Consider the following 18,949-nt stretch of genomic DNA (forward strand, 5'->3'; position numbering starts at 1 on the left):
TTTAAGCATCTGTCGCTTACTTATTTTCTGGTGCAAATCTGAGTTTTTCATTAAGTGGAGATGCAAAGCTCTGCAATTCCCCCCCCCCCCCCCCCCCCCCAACTGCACTGTGCCACAGCCCCACTCCCTCTACATGCATATCACGCAATAACACTGCTGTACTCTGTATGTATTAAAATAATCTGTATTCACTATATTGAAACACATTTTTACTAACAGAGAACACAAGAAAACATACCTGCGCAATGCAGTGGCGCAGTCACCGTTTGATTACAAACCATGCAGTGTTTCCTGCATCACTGCACTATCTACGCTACATATGTGCCTAATCACACGAGATATGATCAAATTCCAAAACAGCTTTATTGGCTGTACACGTCATTTCACTTGATACATTTTTGTATTATCTTTATTATTAGTCAATTTGCCTCAAAATTATTCTTATAAGCGGATTGCTTGATTATTACAAGCAGATTATTTGACATTGGTTGGTATGGGAATGATTTGGTTTTGATCATTACATGCTGTCGATTCTTATATCGGTGATTCTTATAAACGGAGTGCACTGTAGTAAACACTTCTGTAGAGAATTATATAATGTGACATTTACTTATAGCCACTTGCTGTCAAACATTGCGTATTGTAACGTCTACCTGTACTTTACAATAGAAAAGAAAAATGTAGCCTATGCAATGTCAACTACAACAACGTCAACTACATACATGGCTTAAATGCAGCACAACTTAAATTGTTCACGTAATCAAAAAAAAAAAAAAAGATGTCAACTATAAAATTTCTGGTTACAAAATCTAGTCAACTTGAATTTGTTACTTAACAAAACATGGCACAGTAATCAATTTCTGCTTCAAAAATGCCACTGAAATGGTCTCCTGAGTGGCGCATCCAGTAAAGGCACTTCACATTAAGTGCAGGATGTGTGTGCTCTATAGCCTGGGGATCGCAGGTTCGAGTCCAGGCTATGTCACAACTGAACGTGACTGGGAGCTCCTAGGGGGTGACGCACAATTGGCTGAGCATTGTCCAGATAGGGAGGGCTTAGGTCAGCAGGGGAATCCATGGCTTACCGCTCATCAGCAACCCCTGTGGCTGATAGGGCGCCTGTGGTTCTGCAGTGGAGCCGCCAGATCTGTGGTGTCATTATTGGCCTCGCTGTGGATTCGCAGTGCGATAAATGACGGATTGACAGGAGCACATTTTGGAGGATGCGTGCTCCAGCCTCCATTCCCCAAGGCGGCAGGGCCAAGGATACAGATAATAATTGGGCACACTAAATTGGGGAGAAAACTGGGGTAAAAAAATTGGAGACGACTAAATAAAAAAAAAAAAAAAAAAAAAAAAAAAAGCGCTGAAAACACCCACAACCAATACAGATTAAGCAAGATAAACAAAAATTACAAAAGGCCATTTTGAATGCATTATGTAATAATAATAATAATATAATACTATAATAAGTATAGTAAGCGCGCCTAACCAAACATTCAATTTTGTGCTGGAAGATATTCAAGCATGAATATCGGTGTACATTATCAGCTAAAATAAACCACAATCGGCAATGGTAAATTTTTGTATTTTCCCTTATATCGGTGCTATGCCGATAGGCTAGGCGATTATCAGTGCATCCCTAATTAGTTTTCTACAGTATTAGTCTGGCTGGGCGTCTGCAGGCTTGCCTGTTAGCTGCCCAGGAGCTGCTTTGTCCTCTGACACTGTATCTCCTCAGTGGCTGCATGGTGAATCCACAGTGTGTAAAGAAGCGGTCGGCTGACGGCACACACTTTGGATTACAGCGTGTGTTCATCTTTGCCGCTCCCGAGTCAGCGCAGGGGTGGTAGCGGCGAGTTGAGCCTAAATAATAATCGGGCATTTCAAATTGGGAGAAAATAACAAAAATAATTGGCAACGACTACATTTTTATTACAAAAAAAAAAGAGCTGTAAAAACCATGACTTGTTTAATGAGGACAGCAATCGATACGCAATACCTTCAACAGCAATGAAACTACGACATTCACTTGTGAAGGTTGCAGGTATTTTGGAAGGCAAGGCAATCTGAAATGGTAATGAACATCTCAAGAAATGTGTGGAGGGGGTTTTGTTAATTGATAGACCTTGAATGGCCTGTACAGGTTTCATCAAATGCACTTAAAACCCTTTATCAGAAAAAGTGGAACAAACCACAAATGATTCCTGTTAAGAATACATAAAGAATCTTCAAAAGCACCTCAAAATAAAAGAAGAAAACAAAAAAGCTCCTTGAAGCTTGCCAAACAATAGAATCATGGCATGATCTTTCTCAGGTGACTTTTGTTCAAATTATTCTTTTCAATCGTCGCAGAGAAGGAGAAGTCTCAAGGATGCTAATTTCATCTTTCCTTGAACGAAACACAGAGGCAATGCAAGATGAAAAGCTTATCGGAGTTTGAAAAGAAATTGTGAAGCAAAAAAGTAATTGTTAAAATTAGAGAATTGTATTCAGTGTAATTCACAAATGTTAATTATTATTTATAATTTAAGTAATATATTTTAGTATTATTTTAGGGAGATCTACTTCAAAGAGAAAACCCTGGTCCAAAATGGAAAAAAAAATGACTGAACGTTCTTTCAAACAGTTCATTAAAATGATGCAAGTCCCTGGGAAAGCTGACTGTGAAAAGTGAATCGCACACTAGAGGAGAATGTCGTGACTGGAAAGCTTTGAAATACTGCTTGTACAACAGAATAAACTCAATCAAAAGAAATACATAGCTTTGATTAATAAAAAAATGGTTTCTAGACATTCTTCTAGGTCTTTAATCTACATCTCCTGTCACAGCGTCCGCTACTGCAACAGTAAAAGTGCATCTGCACTGGTCGCATCTCGAATGAAACTGACCAATCGGAAGCAATGTTAACATCCTTCACCCGCGTCAAACACATGCTTCAAAACAAGTTCAGCATGGATGATGAAAAGTTAATTTATAAGGTGCAGCAGTATCCATATACAATTGTGAATTGAACGACTACAAAGACATCCAGAAGACGGTGCCTGACCATGGAATGTAGTTCATTTAGCAGCACTGAGACATTTTCTTTCTGATTTTATGCAAGTTGTATAAAAATCGGCTTGTAAGCAAAAGTAAACCGAACCGTACATGCAGTCTACAACTCCAGCATTTGACTGAAAAATGACACCTGTGCCGCCTTCCATTTCTCTTGTCAATTCAACGCTTGTCATCTGTCTATTCCTTGTTATCTTCCAAATATTGCTCATCCTTGTTAGACAGCTTTTTGGGTCTTCCAGTCCTGGGTTTGTCAATTACAGATGATGTTTCTCTGTACTTGTTGGTTATGCTTCGGATACCACACCTTGAAAACCAAGTGATGCAAGCTATTTCACTCAGTGTTTTTCCTTCTTTATGCAACTCAAGGTTGTTATAATAGTAAATTGCTGATAATGCATCAGAGTAGAAAAATACAACATGTTCAAGACTTTTGCAAAGCAGTGTGTGTGTGTGTGTGTGTGTGTGTGTGTGTGTGTGTGTGTGTGTGTGTGTGTGATAATAATAAAAAAAAACACTATGACGACAACTGTTGGCTATATAGGGATGTAATAACTCTCATCTATAGATTTTACAAGTCTAACTTATTTTACAACAGAATTGGTGGAGGTCAGAGCTCCAACCATCTTTAGTATGTCCAATAGGAATGCATGGGTGCGGATTGACATTGGCGCCATAGCTCACATCTCTCGAGTCCAGTGTGGATTCACTTTAACACTAAAATGTGCTCGATCTGCTAACAATCAATTCTGTAAAAAAAATAAAACAAAATGTTCATGCTAATACTTTTTGGTTTTTGAATGTCTACAAATAAGCAATAAATGTATTTTTACTCCTAATTTCATTTGTGTCACTATTAATTGAACTCTTTATGTAATTTGTTGTGGTCCCACTTCAACAGTGTTAAAACACAAATAATTACACTCTGGCTCCTACACATTGAATGGACGGCATGTAAAAAAAAAAAAAAATAACAATAATAATAATAATAATAATAATAATAATAATAATAATAATAATAATAATAATAATAATGTTTACCGAAGTGTGTGATTTAAAATCTAGCATAAAAATTCACTCACATTACAGTCAAATAACATTGCTAATCACATTATTTTGTCTTCAATAATTCATACAATTTATTTCAGTTTTCAGAATCCTTCTACAATCCTTCTACAATAAAGTGCTCACCTACTCTAGATAAGTTTGTGTGTTGGTATAATTAGTGTACGCTATCATCAACCATTAGACTGCAGTTCTCTTTAGCTAATACCTTATCATATTTAATCAATAATATTCATATTAATCCTCATATAATATAGTCCTCACTTAGATAATATGACCTGATATGACACTGCTGTGTGCAACATAAGTACACTATGCAAGTACATTGTAGGTAACCGGTATAAAATAGTTATAGTAATTAGGCTGCTAACTGTTTTCAAGGTTCTATCAATATAAAAGTTCACCAGGTCCATAATCCTTAATATAAATACCTCCCACATTATAGTCCCCACTTAGATAGTATGAACCTACAACCTTCAGTTTACAAGCATGTTGTGTTATCTGTCAGTGCTATACGATTAGTTGAGACAAGCAGTATTTTCAAATAAGTAGTCAGCCAGCTGAGAATTCTTTGGACTTTGTCATATTTTTGAATTTTTTCGTGCCATAATCCATCTTTATAATCCTCATTCTGAGATTTTGAGCTGGAGCTCTTAAAAAATTGGGTAACACTCATTTTGGTCCCTATTTGCAAAAGGTGGTACGAGTTCCTTTCTATACTGGTTGATGAGGGTAACGCTCTTTGTTGTCCCCACTGGACAAAAAAGGAACAATTTCTGAGAATTAACTATGCTGAAGGAAAGCCTGTATATTTGTTAAAAGTAAAACATAAATAAATACATTAATATAAATATTGGAATACATGAATGCATAGACATTTATGTATTTATTTATTTATCTTGATATTTGTTTATTTTTCACTATCATAAACAATGACAATTAATACAGTATGAAACGAAAATAAATATTCAACAGTTCTTGTTCAATTGTATATTAGCGAAGATTTTTGTACAACAGGTCATCATGCTTTCATATATTATTTACTTTCAAATTAAAAAGTATATTGTAATGACCAAGACAATTGTTTTGTTGCAGGACTTGCTGTCTGTGGACAGTAAAAACAGAGTAGACAGTATAAAAAGTGCACGTGCCATATTATATATATATATATATATATATATATATATATATATATATATATATATATATATATATACAATCACACACATACACACACAGATATTTACACACCCTATATATGCACACCCTGATATTGATGTGGTACAGTCATCTGAAATGACTTTAAATATCTAGAAGACCCTGATATTTTGTGTGCCCAGTTACATAGTTTGCTGTGTGAGATACAAGCTGATTTTCACCCAAGGTAGTGAGGAGGACAGCGCGTCTGCCCATGAGTGGGCTTACTGGCTACTCTGACCTCTGAGTTTAGGAGTGGATATCAGCATCATGTATCATACAGCAACCTAACCAATGTCATAGTGCCTATAGAAAGTCTGCATCCCCTTGAACTTTTTTCACATTTTGTTGTGTCAGTGCATCAGAGTTTCATACATTTATGAGGATTTTTTCCACTTATCTACACATCATATTCCACACTGTTAAGGGGAAAAAAATTATATTAAAAATATAAAACTGAAATATCATAATTGGGTAAGTCTCCACCCTCCTGAGTTAATACTTGGTGGAAGCACCTTTGGCAGCAATTACAGTGGGTGCACACAGCTGTTAATCTGTTGTGATCGGTCTCTAACAACTTTGCACACCTAGATATGACAATATTTGACCATTCTTCTTTACAAAACTTCAAGCTCTGTCAAGTTCCTTGGGGAGCGCTGTTGGACAGCAATCTTCAAGTCATGCCACAAATTTTCGATTGGATTTAGGTCTGTGTGCTTTCCGTCGTTGCCATGCTGAAAAGTGAACTTTCGTCCCAGGTTCAGCTTTCTTGCAGAGGGCAGCAGGTTTTCCTCAAGGACTTCTCTGTACTTTGCTCCATTCATTTTCCCTTCTAGCCTGACAAGTGCCCCAGTCCCTGCCAGTGAGAAACATCTCTATTACATGATGCTACCACGACCATGCTTCTCAGTAGGGATGGTACTTTGGGTGATGCGCTATGTTGGGTTTGCGCCAAACATAACGCTTTGCATTTTGGCCAAAAAGTTCAATTTTAGTTTTTTCAGACAACAAAACTTTTTGCCACATTGCTACAGAATCTCCTTTGTGTTTTTTGTCATACTTCAAATGGGATTCAATGTGGGCTTTCTTGAGAAATGGCTTCCTTCTTGCCACCCTATGAAAGCCTGTAGCTCTTGCAAAGTTGCAATTGGCCTCTTGGTAGCCTCTCTGATCAGTCTCCTTCTTGCTTGGTCATCCAGTTTGGAGGGATGGCCTGATCTAGACAAGGTCTTGGTGGTGCCATACACCTTCCACTTCTTAATAATCATCTTGACCGTGCTCCCAGGGATATTCAAGGCATTTGATATTGTTTTTATACCCATCCCCTGACCTGTACCTTTCAACAACTTTGTCCCGGAGTTCTTTTGAAAGCGCCTTGGTGTTCATAGTTGAGTCTTTTCTTTGAAAATCACTACCCAGCAGAGGGAACCTACAAGAATTGCTGAATTTATACTGAAATCATTTGGATCACTACAATTTAACACAGGTGGAGGCCACTTAACTTGGTGTGTTATTTTGAAAGTGATTGGTTACACCTGAGCTAATTTAGGATTGCTCTTGCAAGGGGTGTGGACACTTATTCAACCAAGCTATTTCAGTTTTCATTTTTAATTAATTTTCTACAATTTCCTAGGATATGTTTTTCACTTGGAAGTTGTGGGGTAGGATGTGTAGATAATTAAAAAAAAAAAAAATTTAATGCAGGTTATAAGGTAACAAAAGTTGAACATTTTGAAAGGGGGTTTAGACTTTCTATAGGCACTGTATATTGCAAATTAATACTTAGTGTTGGATCAACTTAAAGAACTAGTTAGCACCAACAACAAGCCAGGCCTAATATATATATATATATATATATAGTGGCTTGCAAAAGTATTCAGACCCCTGACCAATTCTCTCATATTACTGAATTACAAATGGTACATTGAAATATCGTTCTGTTCGATATTTTATTTTAAAACATTTAAACTCAAAATCAATTATTGCAAGGTGACATTGGTCTAATGTTGGAAAATAATTTTAAGAGAAATAAAAAAACTGAAATATCTTTCTTGCATAAGTATTCAACCCCCACACATTAATATTTGGTAGAGCCACTTTTTGCTGCAATAACAGCTTTTTTTTTTTTCAGGTAAGTATGTACCAGCTTTGCACACAGTGTCGGAGTGATTTTGGCCCATTCTTCTTGGCAGATTTGCTCCAGGTTGTTCAGGTTGGTTGGACGACGCTTGTGGACCGCAATTTTCAAATAGTGCCACAGATTCTCAATGGGATTGAGATCAGGACTTTGACTGGGCCACTGTAGGACATTCACCTTTTTGTTCTTGAGCCACTCCAATGTTGCTTTGGCCTTGTGCTTGGGATCATTGTCCTGCTGAAAGGTAAATTTCCTCCCAAGCTTCAGTTTTTTAGCAGACTGAAGCAGATTCTCTTGCAGTATTTTCCTGTATTTTGCTCCATCCATTCTTCCTTCAATTGTAACAAGATGCCCAGTCCCTGCTGATGAGAAGCATCCCCACAGCATGATGCTGCCACCACCATACTTCACTGTAGGGATGGTGTGTCTTGAGGCATGGGCAGTGATAGGTTTGCGCCACACATAGCACTTTGAGTTTTGGCCAAAAAGCTCTATCTTGGTCTCATCTGACCACAAAACCTTTTCCCACATCGTAGCTGGGTCACTCTCATGCTTTCTGGCAAACACCAGACGTGCCTTCAGATGGTACTTTTTGAGTAACGGCTTCTTTCTTGCCACCCTCCCATACAGGCCAGTGTTATGCAGAGCTCTTGATATGGTTGACTGGTGCACCATTACTCCACTCCCAGCCACTGAACTCTGTAGCTCCTTCAAAGTGATTGTTGGCCTCTCTGTGGCTTCTCTCACAAGTCTCCTTCTTGTTTGAGCGCTGAGTTTCGAGGGACAGCCTTTTCTTGGCAGTGCCTGGGTGGTGTGATGCAGCTTCCACTTCCTGATTAATGATCCAACTGTGCTCACTGGGATATCCAAACACTTGGCTATTATTTTGTACCCTGTCCCGAATCTATGCATTTGTATTATTTTATCTCTAACTTCTGTAGAATGCTCTTTGGTCTTCATTTTCCGTCAGATTCACAGCCTTACCAATGATCCTTCAACAGTGAGGTTTTTACCCAAAAAATGTGACAGCAATTTTAATGGTTCACAGGTGGAGGTAATGGTTCCAATGGTAAGGTAATTGTTTCCTCGTTTGGGCATTTTCTTTCATCCGTGCAAACTGGGAGCTTCCACAGCACAGGGCTTGAATACTTATGCAAGTAAGATATTTCAGTTTTTTATTTTTCTTAAAAATATTTCCCAACACAAAACCAATGTCACCTTATAATAATTGATTCTGAGTTTCAGTGTTTAAACATAAAATATCAAACAGAATGAAATTTCAATGTACCATATGTAATTCAGTAATATGAGAGAATTGGTCAAGGGTTTGAATACTTTTGCAAGGCACTGTGTGTGTATATGCGTGCGTGTGTGTGTGTGTGTGTGTGTATATATATATATATATATATATATATATATATATATATATATATATATATATATATATATATATATATTTATCCCTTCGTCAAGGCCAGCAGTTTCAGCTTTAACCTTAACCTCAGTATTTATGAATAGTGCTCCAAGCTCTGTGCAATACTCCAGCACCTCCTGATGAGCTGCTGGCCAGCAAGACTTGGGAATTTGAACAAGTACCCAGCTAGTATATAGTATATGATTGTCTAGACATTTAGATTTCCTGAACCAGCATGACCAGTCGAACACCAGCAAACTACCTGCTCAGATCTGTCTCTGTTGCTGTCAGCCCCTTTCTATCCAGGGAAGCTAAACTCATCTTTGTCTTTCACTGCCCTCTGGTTAGTTCTGGACTATTGCTTCTCTGGGTGCTGTCAATCCCTCACCATTCACAAGCACTCAATTCAAACATTGGCAATATTAAGAGAGAGAGAAAAAAAAATCCCCTTCTAAAGGTTAAAAAGCAAAGCCCCTGCAGAAACTCCAGCGCTGATGAAAAGAAAAGCTCATTGTTATCACAGCTAATGAAAGAGAATGTTCTTTGTGACCTGGCTGCCATCTCTTGCTATCTCAGCAGTAATTGGATGTGTTCCATATTTCGCTGCAGACGGATTTACTGAACTCCGGCGGGAGGAGCGCAACAGAGAAAACAAACAGATTGTGTTTAGATAACGGCCATTTCCAATCAGAGATTATCAGGCTTGATATTTTCCTTACTGAGAGGAAAGCAGACAAGGTCAGGGGGAAGAAATCCCAGCAGGGACTGCAGGGTAAAAACAGCTCGGCTTTGTTATGGACTCGCTCATCTTCTCTCTGCCTGATTTGAATTGAAAACTAAGTTGCTAAAATCCCTCATGCAGAAATGGATTCTCTACTAACTTGCGGGTTAAGACTGAGGGGCTGGAGGGTTGTGTGGTATAGTGGTTAGGACTAAGGGGCCGGGAGGCTGTGTGGTCTAGCTGTTAGAGCTGAGGTACTAGATGACTGTGAGATAGTGTAGCTTAGTAGTTAGAGCTGGGGGATGGAAAACTGTATAATGCAATTGAGGTAATGCTTTAAGTTAAAATGGTGTACTTATATGGTCATTATACCACAAGCATAAGGTAATTAATATTTGATACATTTTATAGTGCTTACTGCATGCAGATAATCAAAACCTTTGCATCCATTTGAAATAATATTTCAGTTCACAATCTTATGTAATTACACAACAGCTGCATGTTAATGTATGGATGTGTCCCGTAACTATGAGTGAACCTCATATCTTACTGACATAAGAACATAAGAACATAAGAAAGTTTACAAACGAGAGGAGGCCATTCGGCCCATCTTGCTCGTTTGGTTGTTAGTAGCTTATTGATCCCAAAATCTCATCAAGCAGCTTCTTGAAGGATCCCAGGGTGTCAGCTTCAACAACATTACTGGGGAGTTGATTCCAGACCCTCACAATTCTCTGTGTAAAAAAGTGTCTCCTATTTTCTGTTCTGAATGCCCCTTTTTCTAAACTCCATTTGTGACCCCTGGTCCTTGTTTCTTTTTTCAGGCTGAAAAAGTCCCTTGGGTCGACACTGTCAATACCTTTTAGAATTTTGAATGCTTGAATTAGGTCGCCACGTAGTCTTCTTTGTTCAAGACTGAACAGATTCAATTCTTTTAGCCTGTCTGCATATGACATGCCTTTTAAGCCCGGAATAATTCTGGTCGCTCTTCTTTGCACTCTTTCTAGAGCAGCAATATCTTTTTTATAGCGAGGTGACCAGAACTGAACACAATATTCAAGATGAGGTCTTACTAGTGCATTGTACAGTTTTAACATTACTTCCCTTGATTTAAATTCAACACTTTTCACAATGTATCCGAGCATCTTGTTAGCCTTTTTTATAGCTTCCCCACATTGTCTAGATGAAGACATTTCTGAGTCAACAAAAACTCCTAGGTCTTTTTCATAGATTCCTTCTCCAATTTCAATATCTCCCATATGATATTTATAATGTACATTTTTATTTCCTGCGTGCAGTACCTTACACTTTTCTCTATTAAATGTCATTTGCCATGTGTCTGCCCAGTTCTGAATCTTGTCTAGATCATTTTGAATGACCTTTGCTGCTGCAACAGTGTTTGCCACTCCTCCTACTTTTGTGTTCAAATTTAAGTTTGCTTACTATACCAGAATCTAAATCATTAATGTAGATTAGGAATAGCAGAGGACCTAATACTGATCCCTGTGGTACACCGCTGGTTACCACACTCCATTCTGAGGTTTTTCCTCTAATCAGTACTTTCTGTTTTCTACATGTTAACCACTCCCTAATCCATGTACATGTGTTTCCTTGAATCCCAACTGCGTTCAGTTTGAGAATTAATCTTTTGTGCGGGACTTTGTCAAAAGCTTTCTGGAAATCTAAATAAACCATGTCATATGCTTTGCAATTATCCATTATGGATGTTGCATCCTCAAAAAAATCAAGCAAGTTAGTTAGGCACGATTTCCCTTTCCTAAAACCATGTTGACTGTCTCCCAGTACCCTGTTACCATATAGGTAATTTTCCATTTTGGATCTTATTATAGTTTCCATAAGTTTGCATATAATAGAAGTCAGGCTTACTGGTCTGTAGTTACCTGGTTCAGTTTTGTTTCCCTTTTTGTGGATCGGTATTACGTTTGCAATTTTCCAGTCTGTCGGTACCACCCCTGTGTCAAGAGACTGCTGCATGATCTTGGTTAGCGGTTTGTAAATTACTTCTTTCATTTCTTTGAGTACTACTGGGAGGATCTCATCCGGCCCAGGGGATTTGTTTATTTTAAGAGCTCCTAGTCCCTTTAACACTTCTGCCTCAGTTATGCTAAAGTTATTTAAAACTGGATAGGAACTGGATGACATGTGGGGCATGTTGTCAGTATCTTCCTTTGTAAAAACTTGTGAAAAGTAATCATTTAACATATTTGCTATTTTTTTTTTCTTCCTCTACGATTTTGCCATTTGTATCTCTTAAACATTTAATCTCCTCTTTGAATGTTCTCTTGCTGTTGTAATATTGGAAAAACATTTTGGAATTGGTTTTAGCTCCCTTAGCAATGTTCATTTCTATTTCTCTCTTGGCCTTTCTAACTTCCTTTTTGACTTGCGTTTGCAGTTCTGTGTACTCTTTCTGCGTACTTTCTTTTTGGTCCTTTTTTAATACTCTGTAAAGTGCCTTTTTTCGCTGAATATTTTTTTTAATTGATCTATTAAACCATTTTGGCAATTTAGTTTTACATTTAGATTTGTCTACTTTAGGGATGTAATTGTTTTGCGCCTCTAGTACTACATTTTTGAAGAACAACCATCCTTCTTCTGTGGGTGTTTTCTCTATTTTACTCCAATCTACTTCTGTTAGTCTCTGTTTCATACCTTCATAGTTTGCTTTTCTAAAATTGTAAACCATAGCTTTAGTCATTTCTTTTGGGGATTTAAAAAACACTTCAAATGAGACCATGTTGTGGTCTGAGTTTGCCAGTGGTTCTCTGACCTCTGTTTTAGTTATTCTGTCTTCGTTATTTGAAAAGACTAAATCAAGGCATGCCTCCCCTCTAGTCGGTGCCTTGACAAATTGTGTTAGGAAGCAGTCATTTGTCATTTCCACCATTTCTATTTCATCCTTCGCGCTACCCACCGGGTTTTCCCATTTTATTTGGGGGAAGTTGAAATCCCCCATTAGTATGGCTTCTCCTTTGCTACACACATTTCTAATGTCATTGTATAACAGATTATTTTGCTCACCGTCTGAATCTGGTGGTCTATAGCATGCTCCTATTATTATGCCTTTTGAATTTTTGTCCGTTATTCTGACCCATATTGATTAGGTTTTATTTTCTTTGTCCAGGTTTAACACCTGGGCTTCAAGACTGTTTCTTATGTATAGCACTACCCCTCCTCCTCTTCTGTCCTGCCTGTCTTTCCTATACAGTGTATACCCACAAATATTATATTCGTCCCCATCACTCTCAGATAACCACGTTTCTGTAACACCTATCACATCATAGTTACCTGTTAGTGCAGTAGCTTCAAGTTCTAGAATTTTGTTTCTGATACTTCTAGCATTTAGATAAATACATTTAATGGTTGTCTTACCTGAGTTGTTGTTCTTGTTTTGATGCGGTCTCCCTTCTGTTTTTTTGTTGATTTCTCCCCCCTTCCTTTCTAGTTTAAATGCTTCCGAACCTGCTCGAGGATCTTTTCTCCGAGTAGACTGGTTCCCTTGTTATTTAAATGCAGTCTATCCCGTCTATACAGATAGTCCTCGTTGTAGAATGTGGTCCAATGATCAAGATAGGTGAAGCCTTCCCGTGTGCACCACGTCTTCAGCCATGCGTTTTGATTAATTATTTCCAGCTGTCCATATGGTCCTTTGCAAGGTGCGGGTAGTATACCAGAAAATACCACAGTTTTGGTTTTCTCTTTTAATTTCCTTCCTAGCTCTCTGAATTTGTTTTGCAGGGATTTTGGTCTGTCTCTTCCAATGTTGTTTGTACCAATGTGGACGACTACTACCGGGTCGTCTCCTGTTCGTTCTAGGAGCCTGTCCACGTTCTCAGTGATGTGCTTGACCGAGGCTCCTGGAAGGCAGCACACTGTTGTAGTAAGGGGGTCCAAACTGCGAATTGAACTTGCTGTGTTTCTCAATATGGAGTCCCCAACAATCATGACCTCTGTTCTTTTTGCTGTCTGGTCACCACTGTCAATAGGGTCCTGGATGTTGTTCCTTTCATTCTCTTGTTGTTGGTTCTGCTCATCAAAATTCTGAAGTGACTCAAATTTGTTGGTTGTTTTGATTTCTGGTGGTTGTGTTTGACGAAGTTTCTTTTTTTCCCTGCTTCTGCCTACCTGAACCCAGCTGTTCTGACCTTCTATCTCCCTGGTGGCTTTCAGTCTGTTAGGGGTGATGCAGACTTCCATGAATTGTGGGTGTGCCAGTTCCTCAAGATCCTGTTGCTGTCTCACTTCTTCCAGCTCCATTTCTAGCATACTTACTAGTTTATGCAAATCCTGGATCGCGCGGCACTTTACGCACACTTGGTTTAGCTCTGCTGGGTTTTCTCGGATTTCCCACATCAAGCAGGTGTCACAGATTACTGGCTTGAAGACCATGTTGAGGGTTTTTTTTTTTTTTTAAGTTTAGTTTCTTCTGCAGCCGTCAACCTGCTTTCAAACTGCTTCGAAACTGCTCTGTACTTTTCCACGCCTGTACTTCTCCCACTCGCTGTCGCTGGGAAGACTGCCTCGTTTAACTGCGTTGTTCTGCTGTGCTGTTGGCTCCTCCCCTCGCCCGTGTCTCAAAACGGCGCTGAATTTGAATCAGCTGCTCCGAGTTTCAGCTTGTTTGTTATCAGAAAAACACACGCGGCTGTTTGACTTTGAGCTGCTGCTGTGTTTCCCCAATGTCCTCTGTTTTCTGATTAAAGCAATTCAAGATGCAATTTCTCCTTTCTGCTTCGAAACTGCTCTGTACTTTTCCACGCCTGTACTTCTCCCACTCGCTGTCGCTTCCACTCGCTGTCGCTGGGAAGACTGCCTCGTTTAACTGCCCATGGTGTGACGGACTACCCCCCTGCCCCTGTGTGTGTTTTGTATTTTGTATTATTACTGTTTAAAATGTATGGTTTGGTATTTAAAAACAATTTGTTTTAATTTACAACATGGATGGGGTTAAAATCTTCCATCCATGCTAAACTTGTTTAGAATGTGGCCGTCTCCAGATTGAATAATGTATTGCTAACGAGATGGTAACATGTATTAAACCCTGTAGCTTTGGCTGAATGGGGTTGGGTTGTTCAGAGGCGGAACGTAAGATAAAGAGAACTAGAGGAATACAATGACAGTTGCTACTCATGCTGCTTTAAACCCAGTATGATACTTGTTCATTCACAACTGGTGTTTACTGGCTGTTTTGGCCAACATGCTGTTTTGTTTTATAAAAGTGTTTTGTTTTTGTTCAAACCTTTTATTTATTATTAAAACGTGCAGCGCATTCAACCCCAGTATTGTGTGCGTCTCTTCCTGGTCTGACGTCACCACCAGCCAATCTGTTCAAGCATGGGAACCCCTATTACTATGCATAATTTTAGTATGATAAAATAATGACCTTATAGTAACAAAACTTCATTGCAGCTTTGTGACGGAAAGATGAGTTCTGGTGATGAATCTTCCTCCCAACCTGTGAGGGCGCTAAAGAACGGGAGGAGAAGCATCTAGAAGGGCTGGCCTGACAGTTCGTTTCCGGGTCAGGGAAGTGGGTCAGCCTGGAGGGAAGCGCGACTCTGTTGTAAGACTGTATTGATTTGAGAGATAAACGAGAGGCAGCTGCAAGTAATAAGGCAGCTGCAACCGTTTATCTCGATATCATGCGGGATTACATATAGGGGCCAGGGTAACGCTGGTCTTTTCCTTCGTTTGGGTAAATGTTCGGAGAGAGAAGGAGCGAGAGAGGAGCTCTCGTTGTTACAGAGAATTACGTGTTGTGTTTTGTTGTGTTTGTTTTGTAATTGTCTGCGTTTTGCACCACCAGACAGTTAACTCACCTATCCGGAGCTGTCGACCAGGGTCAGCACAATCCGGATCACCACTGCACGGAACCGTCACGAAATACAGTGTCTTCACCCACCACAAGCACGTCTGCACTCACCCAGGACTGGTGACCGTGTGTTCGTTTTGGTCGGGACTGTGTCTGTGTTATTGCTATCCCCGTGCTTTACACATTGTTGTGTATAGCCGGGGATTTATTATTTAACGGTCACCAGACCTGGATTATAAATAAAAGCACCTTTTCACTGGAAACTGTTGTCTGCCTGTCACTCCTGCATCGCATCACCGTTATACCTGTTCCCCTCCACTAGCCACTTTGCCACAAGCTTACATAATAATTCCATACTTCGGACCCAGTTTGCACTTTCAGTTTCTACATCAGTCTCAAATGTGCAGTTGTAAAGGAAACACGTGCTATAGCAAAGATGAATTTTCATTTTAAAACAGTCACCTTGTTCTACACTCAGCAAACAGAAGCGTCTGCTTGCCTTGCCTTCCAGGAAGTCTGTTACTGCTTTACTTCACTTCGCTCAGCAATGTCTTCTGGGTCAAAGCATGTTACTGGCTGAAAGCATGTCAGTCAATAGGGGAAGCAGCTGATTGGTGTATTGACATTAACAAAGCCATTGAAGAGGTGGGAACAAATTCACCCTACAGGTGAAATAGCCCAAGAATTGCAAGACAGTCTAAAAGCATGACTTGCAAACAGAGCTTTTTAAGGTGGTACCATGGATTGTTTTTTAAAATTAAAATACACATGTTTATTTCAAAACTACACAAAGCAGTGTTTCCATACAAAAGGCTCCTGGTCCAGGCATGCTAACATCCAGTCCTTGTTTGTGATCTGGCACCACTATGCACATCATCAGTTGTCTCACATGGCAGCTCTGATACATGGAGGGCAGGCTCTTTTTGTTCTCCTGGTAAATGCAGTAATTGATGGCTCAGCCCATCCATCCTTCTCTCTTAAGCCAAGTGTCCAATTTATCTCTTTAAAATGTGGACTAGCTCAAGCTCAGGCCTTGTCGGTCAGACTGTTTTTAGACGACCATTAATTAAAGTGGCGCCATGACAGAAATAGGATCTAAATGGGATTTGTGTGGTGTGGAAATCAGCTGCCAAATACTAGCCCTGCCGTGTAAATCACAATCAACCCTCGCACTGAGGACTGTATGGAGAGAGAAAGGAACGCTTCAGAGTTAACCCTTCACCTCCCGGTTGGTATTCAATGAGGACCAACATTGAGAAAATAAAAGGACAATTACCTCCTCTTCCCTCACTGTCTGCTGGTTTCACCTGGATGGGCCTGTTCATCTGTAAACAAAGAGAAGGCAGAGGTTAGCATTGCAGCCTTTATAATCAGAGTCCAGTCCAATACAGCAGGTATCCATTCAATTGATCTAAACAAAACAGTAGTGGATTTAAATCATTCTTGAAATTAATAAAATAAGGATACTTATTTACTGTGAAAAACATAATCCTTAACATTCTTAATGTATTGTAGACCTTCAAAGTAAGGGTTTGTTGCTGTTTTAATATTGATATGGCGGTAATTCTGCCCACTGTTCAGATTAATTGAACATATTTCATATTATGGTGGGTATTTAAATAAAATCTAAATGTTGGAATCACGAGATAAATTATCTCAGGATCTCGACATTTCAAACAGTTAAGTTGAGTTGAGTTAAATTAATTTATCGGTACCTTCAAATTAAGGGCCACATAAGAATGATAAATACTGTAACTGATTGGAAGGCCTTGTTTGTTGTTCTCCAAGTTGCTACAGTTACATTGTAGATACTATTACGAGTTACTGTAAATTAGATACTTTTTTATTATTATTTAATTAAGTAAACATTTATTTAAATGTTTTTGGAATTAAAAGTATAAATGCAAAACTGTGACACCCGCCAAGGTAGCAAATCAGCCGAATTTAACACCAGCCAAAATTTCCTGTTATATGGTATATATTAACTTAAATGAAATCTTTCTGCTGACACCTCGAAGCATGTCAAAGTTTGTAGATGGAGCTTTGTGTCTGACTGGTGCATTTTAAGCTTGCATATTTTTTGGATGAAGTACGCTGTCATCTGGTAATGTATGTTGTTTATCAGCTTACTACTAGTAAGCATTGGGCACAATTAGTAAACTGTAATGTGCAGTGTTACATTTGCTGTTATTACGATGGATCAGTGGCTGGTTTGTGCAAAAGAAAAACCGAAAAGAAAAACAGCAGTGACATAGAGAGAAGCCACCGGCTTGTTGGATTTTATTTGTACCAGTGTGTGTGTGTTTCAGACTATTCTCAGGGCAGATCCATCATTACCTGAGCGTGCTGTTGACTGCCTTTGAGTTTCACACACAAGAGACATGTGATTGTGTGACAGACAGTGGCAGCTCAGATATTCACTGCACAAAAACACTGATACAGTCTTCTGGGTCAATGTAAAGTCTCAGCAATTAAAGATTGTCTGCTAGGATGGAACAGGAAAGTTAGTCACCTAAAGTGCACCCTTTATTCATCCTGGTACTGTAATATTTTAAATGCAGTGACTTCTACATAATATGTGAAATACCTGGTACCCACCCTTTACAACCAGGAGCTCCACAGAGGGTGTTGACGAGCTACTAGCCCCTGGAACACAGTGGCCAGACCTCACATTTTCCCCTGACATTGTTTTATCCATAGCCAGAGCCAATGGAGTTTTACTACACATATTTGGCATACAGTATATGTATGTCAGCCAGCCCAAGATGTACTAATTGGAACTGGGGAATGGTATTGTTTCTAGTTATGTTTGATTCATGTATATTTACAGTGCTTACATCTTGTTGTTATTTTGTTAGTGCAGTGCTGTAAACTGAAATAAATCTTTTCACCTGCTCATCACACTTGGCAGTCACTGTCACACAAGTAAGTTGCTCATAAAGGTACTGTTTTCTCATTTTTGACATTCAAGTAGAACCAATGATCCGGTCTGGATGAGGTAATTAGCAAGGTCTATATGTAGGAGTGCTCACCGTCTTTTTACATTTTGTCACTCATTAACATAATTATTGGGCACCTGTTTATCTAAATGAGGATCTTCTGGTTATTCCAGGCTTGTTTTTGATTATAATTAAAGCTATGCTAATACTAGCACTAGAACAGATTAGTGTGATTTTAAACTACTAGACAACACGAAGTGATGAGAAACAGCAGTGTTGCGTCAAAGAGGGGGGGGGGTCATCTTATCATTCTGTGCATGAAAGTAACAGAATTGGAATATATAGGAGGAGTCTTAAACCATTCTTTGTGTCTTCTTGGTTCCTGGTCTCCAACTCCTCCACTGACAAAGAATACTTTTAGAGCCGTAAACTAAATACTGGACACATGGCTTATCTTAACGATCACTGAATGACCAATTCTGTGCCACAAGCCAAACAATGGACCAATGGAGAACAAGGGGCCGAGTCAGTACGAGAACAACCAAGAAAGACACTTCACATGGAAGGCACTGCCCAAAATAACCA

The 18,949-nt window shown here is 39.1% G+C and overlaps 1 protein-coding gene across 1 annotated transcript in view; it reads right to left on the reverse strand.

The window, feature by feature from the left end:
• LOC121294272 (CUGBP Elav-like family member 4) overlaps positions 1–18,949 on the reverse strand; it is a 324,915-nt gene that overhangs the window by 111,989 nt on the left and 193,977 nt on the right. The window contains exon 3 of the mRNA XM_041217837.1: positions 16,702–16,750. Within this exon, the coding sequence (XP_041073771.1) occupies positions 16,702–16,750 (49 nt within the window). The remainder of the gene's footprint in view (positions 1–16,701; positions 16,751–18,949) is intronic.

The sequence above is a fragment of the Polyodon spathula genome, chromosome 19 (assembly GCF_017654505.1).
Source record: "Polyodon spathula isolate WHYD16114869_AA chromosome 19, ASM1765450v1, whole genome shotgun sequence".
NCBI lineage: Eukaryota > Metazoa > Chordata > Actinopteri > Acipenseriformes > Polyodontidae > Polyodon > Polyodon spathula.